General features: G+C 35.5%; 1 protein-coding gene across 4 annotated transcripts; it reads right to left on the bottom strand.

Annotated features, from left to right (window-relative positions):
* Positions 1 to 8,742: 8,742 nt before the first annotated feature.
* LOC127811660 (pentatricopeptide repeat-containing protein At1g53600, mitochondrial-like) lies at positions 8,743 to 18,335 on the bottom strand. 4 transcript variants are annotated; one of them, XM_052351726.1, is made up of 4 exons: positions 18,092 to 18,335; positions 12,880 to 13,256; positions 12,408 to 12,604; positions 8,743 to 11,174 (listed from the first exon to the last, which is right to left on the bottom strand). In XM_052351726.1, the coding sequence occupies exons 3-4, from the start codon at positions 12,517 to 12,519 to the stop codon at positions 9,028 to 9,030; spliced, it is 2,259 nt and encodes a 752-aa protein (XP_052207686.1). In that variant the 5' UTR covers positions 12,520 to 12,604; positions 12,880 to 13,256; positions 18,092 to 18,335; the 3' UTR covers positions 8,743 to 9,027. The 4 variants fall into 4 exon arrangements, with proteins under 4 accessions (XP_052207686.1, XP_052207685.1, XP_052207684.1 ...); XM_052351725.1 differs by lacking the exon at positions 12,880 to 13,256 and having other exon boundaries at positions 12,408 to 12,648; XM_052351724.1 differs by lacking the exon at positions 12,880 to 13,256.
* Between the last annotated feature and the right edge of the window lie 419 nt (positions 18,336 to 18,754).

Genomic DNA, 18,754 nt, shown 5'->3' with positions numbered 1-18,754 from the left:
GGACAACAGTTTTATTTTCTCCTCATTGCCGGGCTATGCGCAGGACAATGGGCCTTTTGCTTTTATCTTATTATCAGGCTACTAGCGAGACAATATGCTTGTTTTCCTCCATTGTCGGGCTCTGTGTGGGATAATTGACTTGTTGTTTTTACCTCGTTGCCGGGCTATGTGCAGGGCAATGGGTGTTTTGCTTTTTGCCATAATATTGCAGCTCCCAAGTTTCGTGTGTATATGATTGCTGGAATAATTGTGGGCGATGTCTGCAATTCAAAATAATATCAATATTTTGTTTTCGCGGTTCGGCATATCACCTACATCCGCAATTCGAGAGTATTTTGTTTTCGCAGTTCGACGTAACGCCTACGTTCGCACTGAGAAAGAATATCCATATTTTGTTTTCGCGATTCGGCGTAATGCCTACGTTCACAATTAAAGAATAACAGTATTTTATTTTTGCGGTTCGATATAACGCCTACATCCGTAATCCAAGAGTATTTTATTTTTGCAGTTCAACGTGACGCTTACGTCCGCAATTAGAGAATAACAATATTTTGTTTTCGCAGTTCGACATAACGTCTACGTCCGCAATTGAAGAATATAATAATATTTTATTTTTACGATTTGGTATAAAGCCTACATCTGCATGTGTTTGGGGCGAGTCTTTCGTTGGCTCACGTTTATTGACCCCAAACATTTTATAACATAATTAATTAAAATTTAAATCAATGGTACGAGCATAAAGAAATTAATTAAACCGGAAAGAGGAAGAAAAAACTCCATGCCAGATCTGGGTGCCGAATCTTTCCTGCTGCTTCTCGCCCGTGTTGCCTTCTGCCTAGCTGCTAAGGCGTGATTTATCTTGCTTCTTCCTCCCTTGCTTATTGGATTTACACCATTTTTTTCAAGGAAAAAGCTTCATCCAGAAACTCTCATAATAATAATATAATATGCATAAGATATGCTTAATAATAAATTTATTTTTCTCCCCAGCTTTCACGAGAAGCTTTATGATATAATATATATATATATTATTTATCATTTATATAATGCTTGCTGTTTCTGCTTCCACGAGAAGCCAAATATATATACAAATTGATGATTGCACACATAAATTAATGATTGATACATATAATGTCTCTTGACATTTTTTTTTTTAATTTTCTTTTTTTGCCAAGCCTCCACGTAAAGCTTCTTCATATATAGAGAGAGAGATTTCTCTCCCTTTTTATTCAATTATTTTTATTTTTAAATAAAATAATAATTGAAAAATGAAACAGAGGGAGATGTAAAAATATTAACTGAATGAACATACCATTGATGCGATTATCACATACGTGTAATACCTTCTTTCCCAATTGATTTGATTTGTCTTCATGCGGCTTGAGATTGTGTGAGAGCCGTTATAATATTAATAGGCTTTTTGCACGTTTCCCGGACGGCACCAATTGTCGGGACATGAATACAACAATAAATTTGTAGAGTGGAAACGTCGTCTTCAAGCCGCCTGAGCCTGCAAAAAATAAAAAAATAGTCAGAGGGCACGGGGAGGTCCCCGCGCAAACACTCCGACGCTTAAATTAGACACTGAATATAATGAAAAAAACGGTATTGAAATAGCATCGAAGACATTCCCCCCATTCAGGAATGCATAACTGCCTATTTATAGAGAAATATAGAATGATTTAAAATGTAACAGAATTACAGATAACGCTTATCTTGATAGATGATATTTATCTTATCCTTTTTAGGGATAGAATTTCTTAGGGATAATGGTTATCTAAATATTTCATGACCATTTTAGAATTTAGAATTCGCTATAGATAATTATCTATCATTTTCTTGAAATATTCAAAAAGATTTTTAAATGTCGAACTTATTGTATTTGCGCCCTTTGTGTGGGACCCCCCACATATGAGAAATTTATGTCTTTTAGCCCAAAAATATATTTTGAGCTTTTGGGCTTACTTGACCCTTTAATGGACTTTTACCTATGACACAACAATATATATATAAGTTATGATAGTAAAATTATATTATATAATAGAAGAAAATAGTTTTATTTAATATTATATTAATATTCTTTAAAATTTGGGAGTATGAGTATGGGACGCAAGGCGGCTTCAACCTTTATTTAATTCCCTTTAAATTTCACTTGCTTTGCAACTAAGTAAATAGGCTATGATTAACCTTGGGGAGTGAATTCAACAGCTTGTGGACGAGATTAAATGTGGATTATAAAAATTAAACTAAACAAATTGAAAGGAATTTACCTATAAAAGGGGTGTGCCCGTGAGGTTGGAAGGAAATTGAAGGAATATGCTGGTACAAGGCTAAAGACAAGAGGGGACTCAATTAAGAAGGCCAGCATCGGAGGCAGAAGAAATTGAAGGTAAGCTGTGAAGATTTAAAGGAAATTAGAGAGTTTTTATAAATATTTGGTGTTTAAAATAGTTAAGCAAATGAGAAAAATTGATAGAAACATTGTAAGGTTAAATTATAGATTTTTCATGATTAAATTATAAATTTTATGCGGTCAGATCTGATTAATATAAGTTGCAATCCTATTACTTCTTGTAGATCATTTACTTCGCAGCTGGAGTGCGAAAAGGGCAACAATCGGGCAAATAGAGACAAACTCCTAACCCTCTCCTTATGATCTTTATTTCTCGTGAAAGTTTTCGTAGTTTCTTGTATTTTATTCTCTCCCTCACCGTAATTCGATTCCACGCAACAATAATGATAATCCGCGTGACCACTACCTCATGTCTTATATATTAATAATGGGTCTATCGGTGATTAAATAAGCTAAGTAAATGATTCATTGATGTCGTTTCTTATGTCGGTCAAGAGATTTTGTATCGCTCCGCCTTCTCTGGGAATGATGCCAAACTCGTTGGGGCTAAATTCTTAAAAAAATGGCTATGGTCAAGATTATGGGAATATGTTAAGAGTCTATTATGTATGTTGAGATGGTTTTCTGTGAATGAGAAGAAATAAGAATGGTACCATGATGTTATGTGGTTATGTACATGAAAAGTTATAGAGAGATGTTATGTAATGCTAAGTCTAGAAGATAGAGAATTAATAGTGTCTAAGTGTCTCAAGGGTATGGGGTACAAAGTCACTGTCTGTCGACCGTGGGTCGTGGCAATCTATGGCTGGATGCATGGGCGCCAATCATCGACTGTTACGATAAGCGCTAGACGGGCTAGAAGAGTTGATACTACTAGATTCTCGCATTGGTTTGTGCATATCATGACGTGTGTGCTACAGGGGGTTGGGTTGCATTTATTTGGGAACATGCTTTGAGTGTGATGGGATGTGTGAGCATTTGCATGACCCGGTTGGTCTAAAAGCCAACTTGGGTACTCTAGGTGAACCAGTGCATTTAGAGCATATCGCATGTGTGAATTTCTATGTGGGCGTAACATGGCCTGATGCTTGGTTTATGGGGGCCTTGATATCACGTTTATGCTATAGATGCCATTGCATTTCTTATGTGTTGCATTGCATGGTGAGGAGAGTGATTTTGATGATGGCACGGACCCGGTGGGTTAGCTGGGGAGTGCAAGACTATGATGATGGCATGGACCCAGTAGGTTAGCCGGGGAGTGTAAGGCTATGATAATGGCACGGACCCGATAGATTAGCCGGGGAGTGCGAGTTCCGAACTTAAGGGTAAATGGTCTCATGCTAAACACATGTTATGAATGTCAGGAAAAACTGACCAAGGTCAGGAAAAGACGAGTCTTTATAGATGAGGATATAGTAGTCTATGTTAAGCTGTAACAGGTTTGTATGCGGGACTAAGGTGCCAATGTGTGACTTATGTGGGCCCCAATGACCTTTATGTGCAGTTAACTTTATGTTATGCATATAGAAGTAGGACACATATGGATCATGACATGGCGTGGTTGCATTGACATGAATTATATGGGGTGTCATGGGAACAGTCATATCTTTAACCTACAGCCTTTCTTTCATGAGCTTACTAAGTCTCGCGACTCATCTTTGTTTTCCATCATTCCAAATAAGAGAGTGGTCCAAGGGATAAGGTACGTTTAGCAGGGTTGGGCTCAGGTAATTAAGCCATGATAGCAAGTGCAGAGCTCTCCCGAGACTAGGTCTTGGGTGTCATTGTGCCTATGTTAAGGTTAATGTTTTATATTTTTTAGATGTATGTGTATTATGTAAGCCCGGGTGGGCTCACGATGTAAACACTTATGCAAAAATGTTGATGAAATGCTACGAGATTTAAAAAATACAGTTTAAATGAGGGTGGTGTCTAAGTTTTAGTTTATGGTATTGTTCTATATCAATCAAATAATGACTCTCTCACGAATCCTCTGTGCTAACAGAGGCTCCGAGAGACGGGCCGTTACAAGTTAGATCAGTTTGTTGAACTTAATCTCGATTTGCAAGCTAATTTTTAAATTCAAGCCTTAAAATTCAGGTCAAACTCGAGCTCACCAGTAAACTTGGGTTCGTCAGGATCAATTATTTTGCTTTATTTTATTTTATTATATATACATAATTATATTATGTTAAATAATTAAATTAATATATATAAGAATTTTAAAAATACTCAATTTAATTATATTTCTATAATAATTTAAAATTTGATAAATTTATATTAAATAATATATTTATAAAATTAAAAATAAATGTATTAACATATTTATAAATGACCTCATTTACGAACTATTCGCGAAGTCTAATTGAATATGTTTACGAGTTTCTAGTCGAACCTATTAGTATTCATGGGTTTCTAATCAAACATGTTCGTTAGTTTTAATAAGGCAAGTTTTACTAAGATCAAAATCAGGTCGTTTACAAATTGACTTTCAAAATTAAACTGAAGTTTAACTCGTTTATTTTAACAAATGAACTTGAACGAATTTTTTTCGAGCCGAACAATAAATTGTTGTATTTTGACAACAACAAAATTAAATTAAATAAATTAATTGATTAAAAAATAAAAAGAAGAGTTAACATATTTTTTTAAATTTTCTTTTTATAAATTATCAACACTTTATATATTTTTAATATGAATATTAGATTATTTTCTAAAATTTTGCAACGATTCTTCAAAACTGCAGCAAATGTTAATTTTAATTTTTAGTTATTAAATTATTATCTAAATTTTGCGACAGTTTTTCAAAAATCGTCGCAAAATTTTGCGACAATTCTTCAAAATCACCGCAAATGTTAATGTGATTTAATTTTTTAATTATTAAATTATGATCTAAATTTTGCAACTGTTCTTAACCACCACAAATGTTAATTTTATTTTATTTTTTAATTATTAAATTATTTTCTAAATTTAATGACAATTTTTTAAAAACTGTCGCAAAATTTAATTTTTAAATTTTGCTACGATTTTTTAAACCACTACAAAATGTTGAAGAAATCGTTGCAAAGATACCATCGCAAAATATTGATTTTTTTGTAGTGACAATAGCCCGAAATTGACTATAATGAAACATTTGTACTGGTTGCAAGACTTGACACTATTCGAGCCATTATTGCCATGGCAGCCCAAAAAGGTTGGAATCTTTACCAACTAGATGTGAAATCTACATTCTTGAATGGTGAATTAAAGGAAGAGGTGTATTTTCAACAATCTCAAGGCTTTATCAAAGAAAGAGAAGAAAACGTGTATAAGTTGAGAAAAGCATTGTATGGGCTCAAGTAAGCTCCAAGTGCTTGGAATAGCCAAATTGACTTTTATTTTATGGAGTAAGGATACAAGAAGAGCAAACTTCAACCAACTTTGTATATGAAGACTCAAGGTAAAATAAATATTCTTATTGTTGACTTATATGATGATGATTTACTTTATACCGATAACAATAAGAAAATGATTGTTGATTTTAAGAAAGATATGAGATGAATGACAACGTCATTTTCTTGGCATGGAAATTTATCAACAAGGTGATGATGTCTTTATTTGTCAAAAGAAGTATGTTGAAAATATTTTGGCAAAGTTTAGCATGATGGATTGCAAATCTATGTCCACACCACTTGTGAATGAAAAGCTTGTTAAAGAAGATGGAGAGAAGAAGGTTAACACTACTTTGTATTGAAGTTTAGCTGGAAATTCATTATATCTCATTGTTACTAGGCCAAATGTTATGTATGCTTCAAGTTTATTATCTAGGTTTATGGACAATCCCAACCAATTGTATTTTGGGTCAACCAATAAAGTTTTGCAATACATTAAAGGCACACTCAATTTTGGGATCAAATTTAGCAAGAAGTTGATGCATAATTGCTTAAGTATTGTGATCGTGATTGGGGAGGATGTTGTGATGATATGAGGAGCACATTCGGCTATTGTTTTTAACTTTGTTCTGGAGTATTTTCTTGGTAATCAAAGAAACAACAAAATGTGGCACAATCATGTGCTGAGACTAAATATGTGGCAGCTAGCTTGACAACTTCACAAATGATTTAACTTAAAATTAGAATTCTTGAAAACATTGGAAAGAAGAAAAAGAAAGCTATTGTGATGTTTTGTGACAATAAATCAACCATTGATATTGCCAAGAAGAGTTGTGCTATTTGTACAAAATGACTTTTACAGATTGGTTTACATGGGCGATAAAATGATCATTTTGTCCCTATGATAAATAACCCAAAACCATATATATATATATATATATATCTCCCCCTCTTTGATTAGCTCTTTAGAGCTTCTTTCATCCTTTTAGTTTTGCCCCTTGTCATTGATTCACCATGGATGTGCAACGAATTATTGATGTTGCCTTGTCACCCTTCATGATTGCTACCTTGATCTCCATCACAAAAAAATGATGTATCATGTAAAATCATATCATAGCTGAGTTGAGTTAAACTTTGCTAGGCCTAGACTTATTTTTTCAAGAATTCTATCAAACTTTAACTTGACTTATTAAGAATTTTGTTTGACTCAACATCAACATATGAGCTCTAAATTTAAACTATGTTTAAATTAGTTATATTTTAATATATATCTTAAATTAGTGGACACATAAAATTATTATATTTTAATATTTATTTAAATTTTAAATAATATAAATAGTATGAGAAAAAATATAAATGACATAAAACACTTATTATTTATCAAATAAATTTGAAGTTATTTATTTAAATAAACAAGTCTATACATTGCAACTTTGAGCCGGCTCTGCCAAATGAACAAAATGTCATTTTTGTTTGCAGCATTCGTATTTTACAGCCTGCATCATCTCCGTTAGAATTGTCACGGCCGCCACATCTTCTGGCATCCTCCTCTTGCCTCTACACCACTATCATCTCTTTTCCAGAACTTTTTGAGACTTTATGGGCTCTGGGTTTTCATTTATCTTCAAGACGCAGAACCCTTCATCGTCGAAACCGAGTCTTAGTCGTAGTGTACTTGGATCCGTCAGAGAATATATAGGACAGCCTTGCTAAATCGAGCCTCTCGCGATGCTTCCTCGATCGGATGTTGTTTGGGAATTCGAATTTCTCAAGAATTATCACTCCATTATTCCTTTGATGGCGGTGCCAAGGTTTGATTTTCTTTCTTATATCGCTTATTTTTTTGCAAACCATATGATTGGTTCTCGTGCTAGATGGTTAGTTATGTCTATGAATCATTTTCTGAGAAATGGAAAATGAGACTGTGTCTGTGCTTGCAAATTGTTTGACGAAATTCCTCAAAGAAAAGTCTTTCCTCTTATTGTTCTTCAATGTATTGGTGTAAGGTAGCAATAAATTATCATACTGATGCTGACATTCTGGAAAAAACTAACCGACTCCTTTTGGCGGTGATAAGGCGGGGGGGGGGGGGGAGGGGGGGGGGGGGGGGGGGGGCGTGTTAGGAGGAAGCGTTGATGTAGCTCTTGAGCCTCCTATCGAACCCAAACTCGAGTTTGTTTCATTCCAGCAATGTGATTCATGTAGGCGATGGCTACAAAATCTGGCGCTATAACTCGACAATTTGGATGTCGACCTCGACGACGCCTATTCAAGACATTTCCTTCGTCGAAGCCACCAGAAACAACTTCCTCCAGTAACAGTAAGAATTATTTTTCCTTTCTCTTAGCTCTTATTTATTTATTTACAGTTATTATTTATAATTAGTAGCAGTTATAAAGTAAGGGAGAAGTAATGGAAGTAGTGGTAAGCGATAAGTAAATTTGTTAAATGGCTTTATATATAAAATTATAATCTAATATCATTTTTCATCACATCAGAATTAAATAAACATTTTAAAATTTTAGTTTTTTCCTCATTTCTTTATTTGTCCTTACTTTTTGTGTATTTATCCCTCATTTCTCTCTATTGTCTCCCATTATTCTGTTTGTCTTTCTCTCATTTCTTTCTATTTCTCCTTTAATTCCAATTTTATCTTAAATATTAGTTAGAAGTAGGGTCCTAACAGAATTGTCCAGTGATTTTCAAAGCAATATGTTAGATTAGGCTTTTTCTATATAATATAATCTTCTTTAATTAAGCATCAATATAACATAGCATGGTGAGGAATCAGTGCTTATTTCTGTTACCATGTATAATAATCTAATAGTTTTTAAATGTCGTTTCCTAAAAGAGGAGAGTTAATTCTTATATATAACTATTTACTTAATTATCTAAATTCAACTTCTTAAAGCTTATTAGTTAGTCCTCTACACTTGATGGTAATTAGATAAAAGCATTTGGGCTACAATCCTCATGCTACGTTAGTACTTGAATTATTGAATGTAAGACTCATAGATAAGCATAGGCTCATAAATGCTATTGTTCATCATAGAAACAATCTCACAAAGTAGTCATGGCAGCAGGATTAAGAATTTGGTAATCAGTTCCTGTTAAGGGCAACTCAAGCTTATAAAAAAATATATATATAATAAATTGCACTAACTACCTTAGCAATGGCATAAATATTTTATTTCTAAAAAATTACTGTAAGTACCCCTTGGTTAATAGCTTATATTGCCGATCCCATGCCAAATAAATTTTTAAGAAAATACCTAAAATGCCCTTAACATAAAACTCTCTTCCTCATTCTTTTTGTCTGTCTGTCCTCCCATCACCCCATTGCAGCATTGAGAAAATGTCCCCCCAACCATTGTACTGATTATCCAGTTGCTGCATTTCATCCGTAATTACCCATAATGTCCTTGCAATCTCTTGAAAGTCTTCATGGGATTGATCGCCAGCAGAGAACAAATTAACCTTATCATTCACTATAACCCAACTGCAGCCTGGAATCTTCTTTATCCCTTTGGATTTCTTGGTTATTCTCACTTGCTCCCCATCCTTCACTTTTCCTGAAAGAGAGTACATGTCTGACAATACCACATAAGGCGTTGCACTGTAAGGCTCCAGCTCAAAGAGATGTTGAGTTGCAAGCTTTGCTAGATCAAGCCGAAAATGAGTCCTGCTTGCACCAAGAAGAGCACCCCAAACACCTGAGTGGGGCTGGAATGGCATGGAATCGATCAACTTCACTGCTTCATCTAGCAAGCCTGCTCTGCCAAGAAGATCAACCATGCAGGCATAGTGATCTAGCCCCGGCTCCATGTTATGTGAAGATTTCATGGCCTTGAAGCAGTTCCATCCTTCTTCAACTAGTCCCGTGTGGGTACAGGCCGAGAGGACCCCAAGGAAGGTAATGTCATTAGGTTCTTTCCCCCCATCTCGCATTTTCTTCAACAATTCGACTGCCTCTTTGCCATGTCCATTCTGTGCAAATCCAGTTATCATTGAGTTAAAGGAAACAATGTTGGGGTCTGCGATGGATTCGAATATGCGACAGGCTTCACTGATATTTCCACATTTCGAATACATTGAGACGAGAGCATTTTGGATGGATACCTCAAATTGCATCTCTGTTTTCAGAACACGAGCATGCATTTGCAAGCCTTGGTTTAATGCTGCCAATCCAGCACAGGCACTCAGCACGCTACTTAAAGTAAGAAGATTTGGTCGTACAGCTTCGTGAAGCATTCGTTTGAACCAACAGATAGCCTCCTCATATTCCTCATTGTTCCCAAAGCCTGAAATAACAGCAGTCCAAGCAACATCATCCTTCTCTGGTGACATCGCCTTGAACAACTCAACCGACTTTCCTGTAACACCTTTGCTAGAGAACCCAGCGATCATGGTTGTCCAAGAAACCACATCTTTCTCAGGCATCTCCTTAAAAAGTCTGTAACCCTCTTCAATATTTTCATCTTGGATATAACCAGCGATCAGAGTATTCCACGAAACGACATCTCTCTGGTTCATTGTGTGAAACAAAGTACTGGCAGCATCCATACAACCAAACCGACAATACATGGCGATAACAGAATTTCCCAGGAAGACATCAAAGTCAAACCCCATATGCACACCTAAACCGTGCACTTGATACCCTTCTCCATATTTGCCAAGGTTTCCACAGGCTTCAAACATTACAGTCAGTGTCCTAGAATTGATTTTCACACTATCGTCCCGTCTCATCGCCAAGAAAAACCGGAAACCATCTCTGAAATCCCCCTTCTTCAGATACCCACGTATCATTGCAGTCCAAGTAACCACATTCCTCTGTGGCATCATATCAAACAAATATCTAGCCTCCACAATTCTCCCATCCCTGCAGTACCCATCAAGCATTGAGCTCCAAGAAACCACGTCTTTCTCTGCCATGCCCTCGAAAACTCGAATGGCTCCCTCCAATTCACCCATCTTCAGGTACCCAGAAATCAAAGCGTTTGAACAAACTGGATCCCGCCAAGTCAGAGGCATCTCTGCATGCAACTCCTCAGCCTTCTCCAGCATTCCTGCCTGAACAAAACCCGTGATCATTGCACCATAAGACACAGCATTTCGCTCAGGCATTTGCGTAAACAACTCACCAGCTTCGTTTACTCCACCAGTGCTACGAATATAAGCTGTGATCATTGCATTCCAGGACGCAACACTTCGTTCAGGCATTTCATCGAATACCTGACGGGCTTGCTTAATTTGCTCATTGTCCGCATATGCAGTCAGCATCGCAGTCCAAGAAACCACATTTTTTATGGCCATGCGATTGAAAATGCTCTCAGCTGCTCTGATATTACCACTTTGACCATTTTTAGTTATCTGGGAGTTGCAGTGAACAAGAAATTTGGAGGATGGAGTGTGGGAATAACAATTCTCTGTAAAAGATGGTCTCCTCGTTGCTAGAGTTAGAGATAAATAGGGATGAAAATAATACAAATTAGGTAAAGATTTTTACTAAAACACTAAATATGCATGAATAAAATAATATCAAACAATATATATGATCATTTAAGCATGAAAAGATAAAATTTTATGTGCTAATCACAAAAATAACTCAATTCTTTTCGTGAATTTACAATTTTATCCAATTATTTCAATTTTAATAATTAGGTACAAATTGACTCAATTTTGTGCAATTTTATCTAACATGTAAAATCAATTTTAAAATAATGTGTTCGTGCTAACTTGACATGTCAAGTGTCATATAATAATAATTTTTATGAAACTCACATGTACACATAAATAAATAAATAAATGCACAGACCACCCCTCTAAACCCTTGAACATTGTCGATTGTCGTTCACCCATCGCAATTGCCATCGTAGTTGTCCTCAGCCTCTCATAGTCACAGTTGTCGTCAACCTCTCGCAATCGTAGTCAATTGCATTAGTTGCCGTCATCCCTTTGTAGTTGTTGTAGACTGCATCAGTCGTCATTTCCGATCATCATGATTGTTCCTGTGCCTTCTCCGATCATCACGACTGGCCGTCGGTCTTCTCCTATCGACAAAACCTGTTGCTTCGTCTTCTCTGATCATAGTCTTCCCAATCAATGGTGCCTCCGACCGTCTGTTCGATTGGTTCGTCTTTCCCAACCGATAGTTCCTTCGTCTCTTCACCTTCTACCACCTCCGATAACAACCTCTGCACATTCCGCCAACAACAATGCGTTTTTATCGTCAATTGCCCTCCACCATAGCCACCACCGATGACGACCGATTCATCTTCATCATTTCTTTCTTTTTTCGTCAATTGCCCTCCACCATAGCCACCACCGATGACGACCGATTCATCTTCACAATTTCTTTCTTTTTTTCCTTGTGTGTAAATGTGTGTCTATAAATATTATTATTATATAACACCTGATATGTCAATTTAACATGAATACACTTAAATACGTGAAAGAATTTTACGTATTTTAATGATTAGCTCAAATTTTGTAAAATGAAACACCAAAACAATATATATGATCATTTTTGGTGCATTGGGTTGATTCAAATTAGGCGGCCAATTAATACGCAATTCAACAAAACAAAACAAAATCCAAATTCAAATTCTTTGAAAGCTCTATTTATCGAATTTGGATATAAATAAATAAATAAGAGCTAAGAGTAAAGGAAAAATAGTTCTTACTGTTACTGGAGGAAGCCGTTTCTGGTGGCTCCGACGAAGGAGATGTCTTGAATAGGCGCTGTCGAGGTCGACAACCGAACTGTCGAGTTATAGCGCCAAATTTCGTAGCCATAGTCTACGTGAATCACATCGCCGGAATGAAACAAACCCGAGTTTGAGTTCGACAGGAGGCTCAAGAGCAACATCAACGCTTCCTCCTACACCCCCATCATCGCCAAACGGAGTCAAGTCAGTTTTTTCCCTGAATGCCAGCATCAGTATGATAATTTATTGCTACCTTATACCAATAGATTGAAGAATAATACGAGGAAAGACTCCTCTTTGGGGAATTTCGTCAAACAGTTTGCAGGCACAGACACAGTCTCATTTTCAATTTCCCAAAAAACGATTCACATGCATAACTAATCATCTAGCACAAGAACCAATCATATGATTTTCAAAACAATAAGCGATATAAGAAAGAAAATCAAACCTTGTCGCCGCCATCATAGGAATAATGGAGTGATAATTCTTGGGTAATTTGGATTCCCAAACAACATCTAATCGAGGAAGCGCCGCGAGAGGATCTGTTCAGCAAGGTTGTCCTATATATTCTCCGATAGATCCAAGTACACTACGACCGAGGTGAGGCCACTCTCTGTCAAGTTACACTACGACTAAGACTCGATTCCGACGACGCGACGGAGGTTTCTGCGTCGTGAAGAGAAATGAAAGCCCAATGCCCATAAAGTCTCAGAAAGTTCTGGAAAGGAGATGATAGTGGTGAGGAAGCAAGAGGAGGACGCCGGACGACGTGGCAGTTGTAGTGGAAGTTCTGACGGAGATGATGCAGGCCGTAAAATACAAATGCTACAAACAAAAATGACATTTTGTTCATTCGGCAGACCCGACTTGAAGCTACAATGTATAGGCTAGTTTATTTAAATAAATAAATTTAAATTTATTTAATAAATAATGCGTATTTTATGTCATTTATATTTTTTTCTCATACTATTTATATTATTTAAATTTTAGATAAATAATAAAATATACTAATTTTATGTGTCCACTAATTTAAGATATATAAATATTAAAATATAACTAATTTAAACATATTTAAATTTAGAGTTCATATGCCGATGTTGAGTCGAACAAAATTCTTAATAAGTCAAGTTAGAGATTGATAGAATTCTTGAAAAAATAAGTCTAGGCCTAGCAAAGTTAAACTCAACTCAGCTATGGTATGATTTTACATGATACATCGATTTTTTGTTATGGAGATCAAGGTAGCAATCGTGAAGGGCGACAAGGCAACACTAATGATCCATTGCGCATCCATGGTGGACCAATGACAATGAGCAAAGCTAAAAAGATGAAAGAACCTCTAGATGGGCTAATCAAAGAGACTTGGGTCAAGAGTCATAAACAATTTGGATTGAACAATTTGGAGGAATCACAAGAGCAATTGGATCAAAATATTAAAAACATTATTCAAGTTCAAGTGTAGCAAGATTAAAAGCATGTGGGCCAAAACACAAGAAGACCACATCATTTGCACATTTTGGGGCCTAAATTACAATGGGCCTAATATAAATTTATTTTATTTTCATATGAGCTACGTGTCTCAAGCCCTAGTTATTTTAGCTATGTATAGTTTTATTATTTTAGCTTACGTTTGGTTGGGTTAAAACATTCTAGCTTGGGCTTGTTTCGAGTTAAAACCTTGTTTTAACTTAAGCCAATCCTTGTTTTAACTAAAGCCCATTTGTTAGGGCATTAGGTTTAGGATTATGTTTGCCAATAAAAGGCTGCATTCACATGTAAAGAAGGGACCAAAATTTTGAAGGCAAAATTTGAGAGCTTTCTCTTGTTCTTTTGTAGAATTTTTAGATCTTATCAAACTAACACTTGTGGCGATCAAATCTGACTTATCTTTCAGCTTGTCGTCTCATTCTTGGGAGTGATGTTTATACTTTTGGTTCGTGATTCTCCATAATCATCGAGTCAAGGTTTTTTTTTCCTTTTCTTATAAATCTATTTTAATATTTCTTGGGTTGTTTTTTTCGATTTGATACGTGGGTGCCATAACAGTATATCACTACAAAAAAATTGGAATTTAATGGCGATTTTTTTTGTATTTTGTGGCGGTTAAGTGTTTTAGAATCACAGGCCAAATGCTATAGTTGGTACTCAAAGTTCCGAAAGGATTGAAGCCATCATTAGCTAACCCAAGCCGAACATTATGTGGATTTGACGCAAATTCAATGTGTGTTTCTTAACTAAAGCCCATTTGTTAGGGCATTAGGTTTAGGATTATGTTTGCCAATAAAAGGCTGCATTCACATGTAAAGAAGGGACCGAAATTTTGAAGGCAAAATTTGAGAGCTTTCTCTTGTTCTTTTGTAGAATTTTTAGATCTTATCAAACTAACACTTGTGGCGATCAAATCTGACTTATCTTTCAGCTTCTCGTCTCATTCTTGGGAGTGATGTTTATACTTTTGGTTCGTGATTCTCCATAATCATCAAGTCAAGGTTTTTTTTTTCCTTTTCTTATAAATCTATTTTAATCTTTCTTGGGTTGTTTTTTTCGATTTGATATGTGGGTGCCATAACAGTATATCACTACAAAAAAATTGGAATTTAGTGGCGATTTTTTTTGTATTTTGTGGCGGTTAAGTGTTTTAGAATCACAAGCCAAATGCTATAGTTGGTACTCAAAGTTCCGAAAGGATTGAAGCCATCATTAGCTAACCCAAGCCGAACATTCTGTGGATTTGACGCAAATTCAATGTGTGTTTCATCGAATCTCTTCCACACCTCAAAGTCTCTCGGGTGCCTCATCAAGCCATATTTGTTACTATCCACATAATGCCACCTCATATGTTCAGTAGCTTTAGAAGACATAAATAACCTTTGCAAATGTGATTTAAGTGGAAAGTACCGTAAAACTTTAGCAAATTTCTTTTTTCTTTTCTTAGCCCCACCAGACGTGTTCGTCAGATTACCTTTCCTACTTTGTTTCTATCTTGACATGTTACATACTTTGCATGTCTCCCTACTTTCGTCTTCTCCCCAATACAACATACAGTCATTTGGACATGCATGTATCTGATTATAATTAAGACCAAGCTTGGTAATTAATTTCTTCGCCTCATAAAAAGAATCAAGAATCTTTGCATGTTCGAAGGCACCTTTTAACAATTCTAAAATCATAGACATTGTTTTGCTACTCAATCCGCACAAGCACTTGATGTGATATAGTTTTACCAGGAATGATAACTTCGAGTACTTCGTACATCCTTCATACAATGCTTGATTTATATCCCTAACTAGATCGTAAAATGCCTTAGTTTCCTCATTAGGTCCTTGATTCAATTCTGGCATCCTTTCTTCACCTTCATGTACTGGTTGATGCGATGTGCAGGCTTCTACATTCACATGGTCCCTAGATATCCCAAAAGCATCGTTGATCATATTGTGTATTGGATCATGACTCTATAAGGGATTTTGTATCGAAAGTGTGCTATTAGAAGTTTCCCCTGTAGTTGACTGCCCATGCCAAAACCAAATAGTGTACGTGGTTGGAAACCCTCTACAAATCAAATGATCATACACCACTGCTCTGGTCTCTCATTTTCTAAAAACATAATCAAGACAAAGACATTTGATTTTGCCTTCAACTGATCGATGGGCAAAGGCAAATTCCAAACATCCCTGCACCCCTTTCTGAAATTCATGTGTATTTCGTGGTTTTGTAATCCAAGACTTATCCATGCAGCTAAAAGAGAGCTTGTAGCTTGTATTCCACTTCACTAATCTACACCTCAATATGAAAACATTACATCCATAATATTTTTAAAATATGCACTTCATACATAAAAGGCATTTAAAAACTACAACAATTTTGTAACTTGATCCCGATCAACATCATTAGTTTCAATTTGATCCAAATTACTTAATTATATTTACAACAATTTTTTTATTTGAGTTTTTTTAATCTTCTTCCACTGAATCACTCCTTATAACTCCTCCTTAAAATTTGAAGGTTGGGACTTATCCCATCCGAAATTGAGTCGTGATATGACCATGAGCGAACACATTTACTCACGGTACAAAATTTCGGCAACATCTCAACACAGTTCTCCAGATGCACGATAAGGATTATGTGTCGATTCATACGAGTTACCCTCAATTTGAGTCAATCACATGAATCAGAACATATTCCTATATGCAACCGAAGAACAACCTGAGATGCTACCGAATTTTCGTACCATGCATAAGTAAATTAATGCGTATCCGCCGAGCACACAACACGACATCAAATTTTCAGACTGTCCGACAGTACAATTCAGTGACCTCCTTGCTCCATTGAGGAAGTCACTGAACGGGAATCTAAGGTTAACTTGCAACAAATCTAACTAAATTGATGGGAATTATATAATTAATTATGTTCTTTATTTAATATAATTTCTGAGGAAAATCCGACACAGTCTCCCCTCTACCGGACTACACCCCCTATAAGATTGTTTAAAATCACAACAAAATTCAACTTATAGAAAATTGCCAGCATGATCATAATGATAGATCATTCGCACAAATAACAGTTGAAAATGCAATTATCGTGTTGGGATAATTTACTGAAACATATAAATTAAACCATTTATATGTTTGTTTTGCACATAACAACATCAAAGCAGATTTTTCTGCACATAAAAGTGAAGGGAAGGATGAAAAATGGCAATAGAAGCAACAACAGAACAGAATAGAGAGTACTACTCCAACTAAATTCACAAACCACACCTACTACTAAACTTTATTAAATTAGTGTCCAATTATATGCTGCGTGTTTTGCACATAACAATGAATAATTATCATCACTGATTTGATTACTGTAGTTCTGTGAAGCTTCTGCTAATTAATAAAGTTGCTTCATTGCACGGATGCAATAATTTAACAATGAGTAGCTAAAGGATTAATGAAGACCGATCATGATCCTTGGATGGTTGAAAGCTTAAGGATTAATTAATGAACACATAGATCAGTTGTTAATTCCTCTTTAATTATTTAATTTCTTCTTACAATTAAACCTAGCCTATATATTTATACAGCTATATATATAAACCCATTGTATTTCCACACTTGGGATTGTGTATTGATGTATATAGATACAAGAGAAACAAAATGCAACCAAGTATAGCGCTCACTATCTTTGTTAAATATTATTGGCTTCCAACGGGGTATATAAACAGTAGGCTTCCAACGGGGTATATAAACAGTAGAGCTTTAGATAGATAGATATATAGATAGATAGATAGAGAGAGAGAGAGAGAGAGAGAGAGATGCACATAGAAACACACACCTTTTGCTGTAAAACCTATTCAACGCCAGTAAAGAACAAAACGGAAAAAAATACACAGAACAAGCATTAAATAACTTAAATTGGCAAAATATGAAGTAGATTGTCCCAATCTGATTAGGATTTTATGGAACCTACTAACTAAAAGATTAACAACAGAAAAAAGGAAATAAAGAAAAGAAATCATTCTAATTCCTATTCCCACTTCTCTATCCTGCATCCCTTTCTCACATCCTTTTCAATGTCATCAAATAATCACATTTCTCTTATAGGTTTCAAATTACCATTTATTATGTAACTTTAACTAACCTAAGCTGAAATACACTTATGAATAAGAAGAAGCGTACCTGAAAGTCGGTCGGCCAAGCTGGAGAAAGAGGAACGGAGGCCGATCTGGAGGCGGCGGCGGCGACCGGTGGCGGAGGCGGAGGCGGCGATGACAACCGGAGGCAGAGGCAGCGGCGAACACCGGAGGCGGAGGGGTCGACGGCGGCGGATGGGTTGACGGCGAGAGAGAGAGAGAGAGAGAGAGAGAGAGAGGGGAGAGGGGGGGGTGACTTAGGGTTTTCAGTGGAGGGGAATAGCTAGGGAAACGGGGGATTTGGGGAAAGCGAGAGGCGGGGATTTGGGTGTGTGAAAATTTTGAGTATTTTTTTTTATTTTTTTGAAATATTTATTTATAAAATAAAAATAAAATTATTAATTATTTGATTGAAATTCATTAAAATAATTTATGATTATGATAATTAATAAAATAATAATTTAAAATATGATAACAAAATAATTCAAATTATTATATCAAATTAATATTTATTTAAAAATATAATATATTATAAATCTAATAAATATAATAAATTAGTTTGATATATTAAATTTTTATTATTAATTTCTTACTTTAAATAATTAAATTTTTTCTATAAATAAGAATTGCATTAAACTAATACCGCAGAACATCTACAAATTACTAGAGTAGATCTCGAGTCTCACAAATAAATAATGAAACAAAACTT

The sequence above is a fragment of the Diospyros lotus genome, chromosome 10 (genome assembly GCF_014633365.1).
Source record: "Diospyros lotus cultivar Yz01 chromosome 10, ASM1463336v1, whole genome shotgun sequence".
NCBI classification, from domain to species: Eukaryota; Viridiplantae; Streptophyta; class Magnoliopsida; order Ericales; family Ebenaceae; genus Diospyros; species Diospyros lotus.
This window is presented reverse-complemented; position numbering and strand designations above follow the sequence as displayed.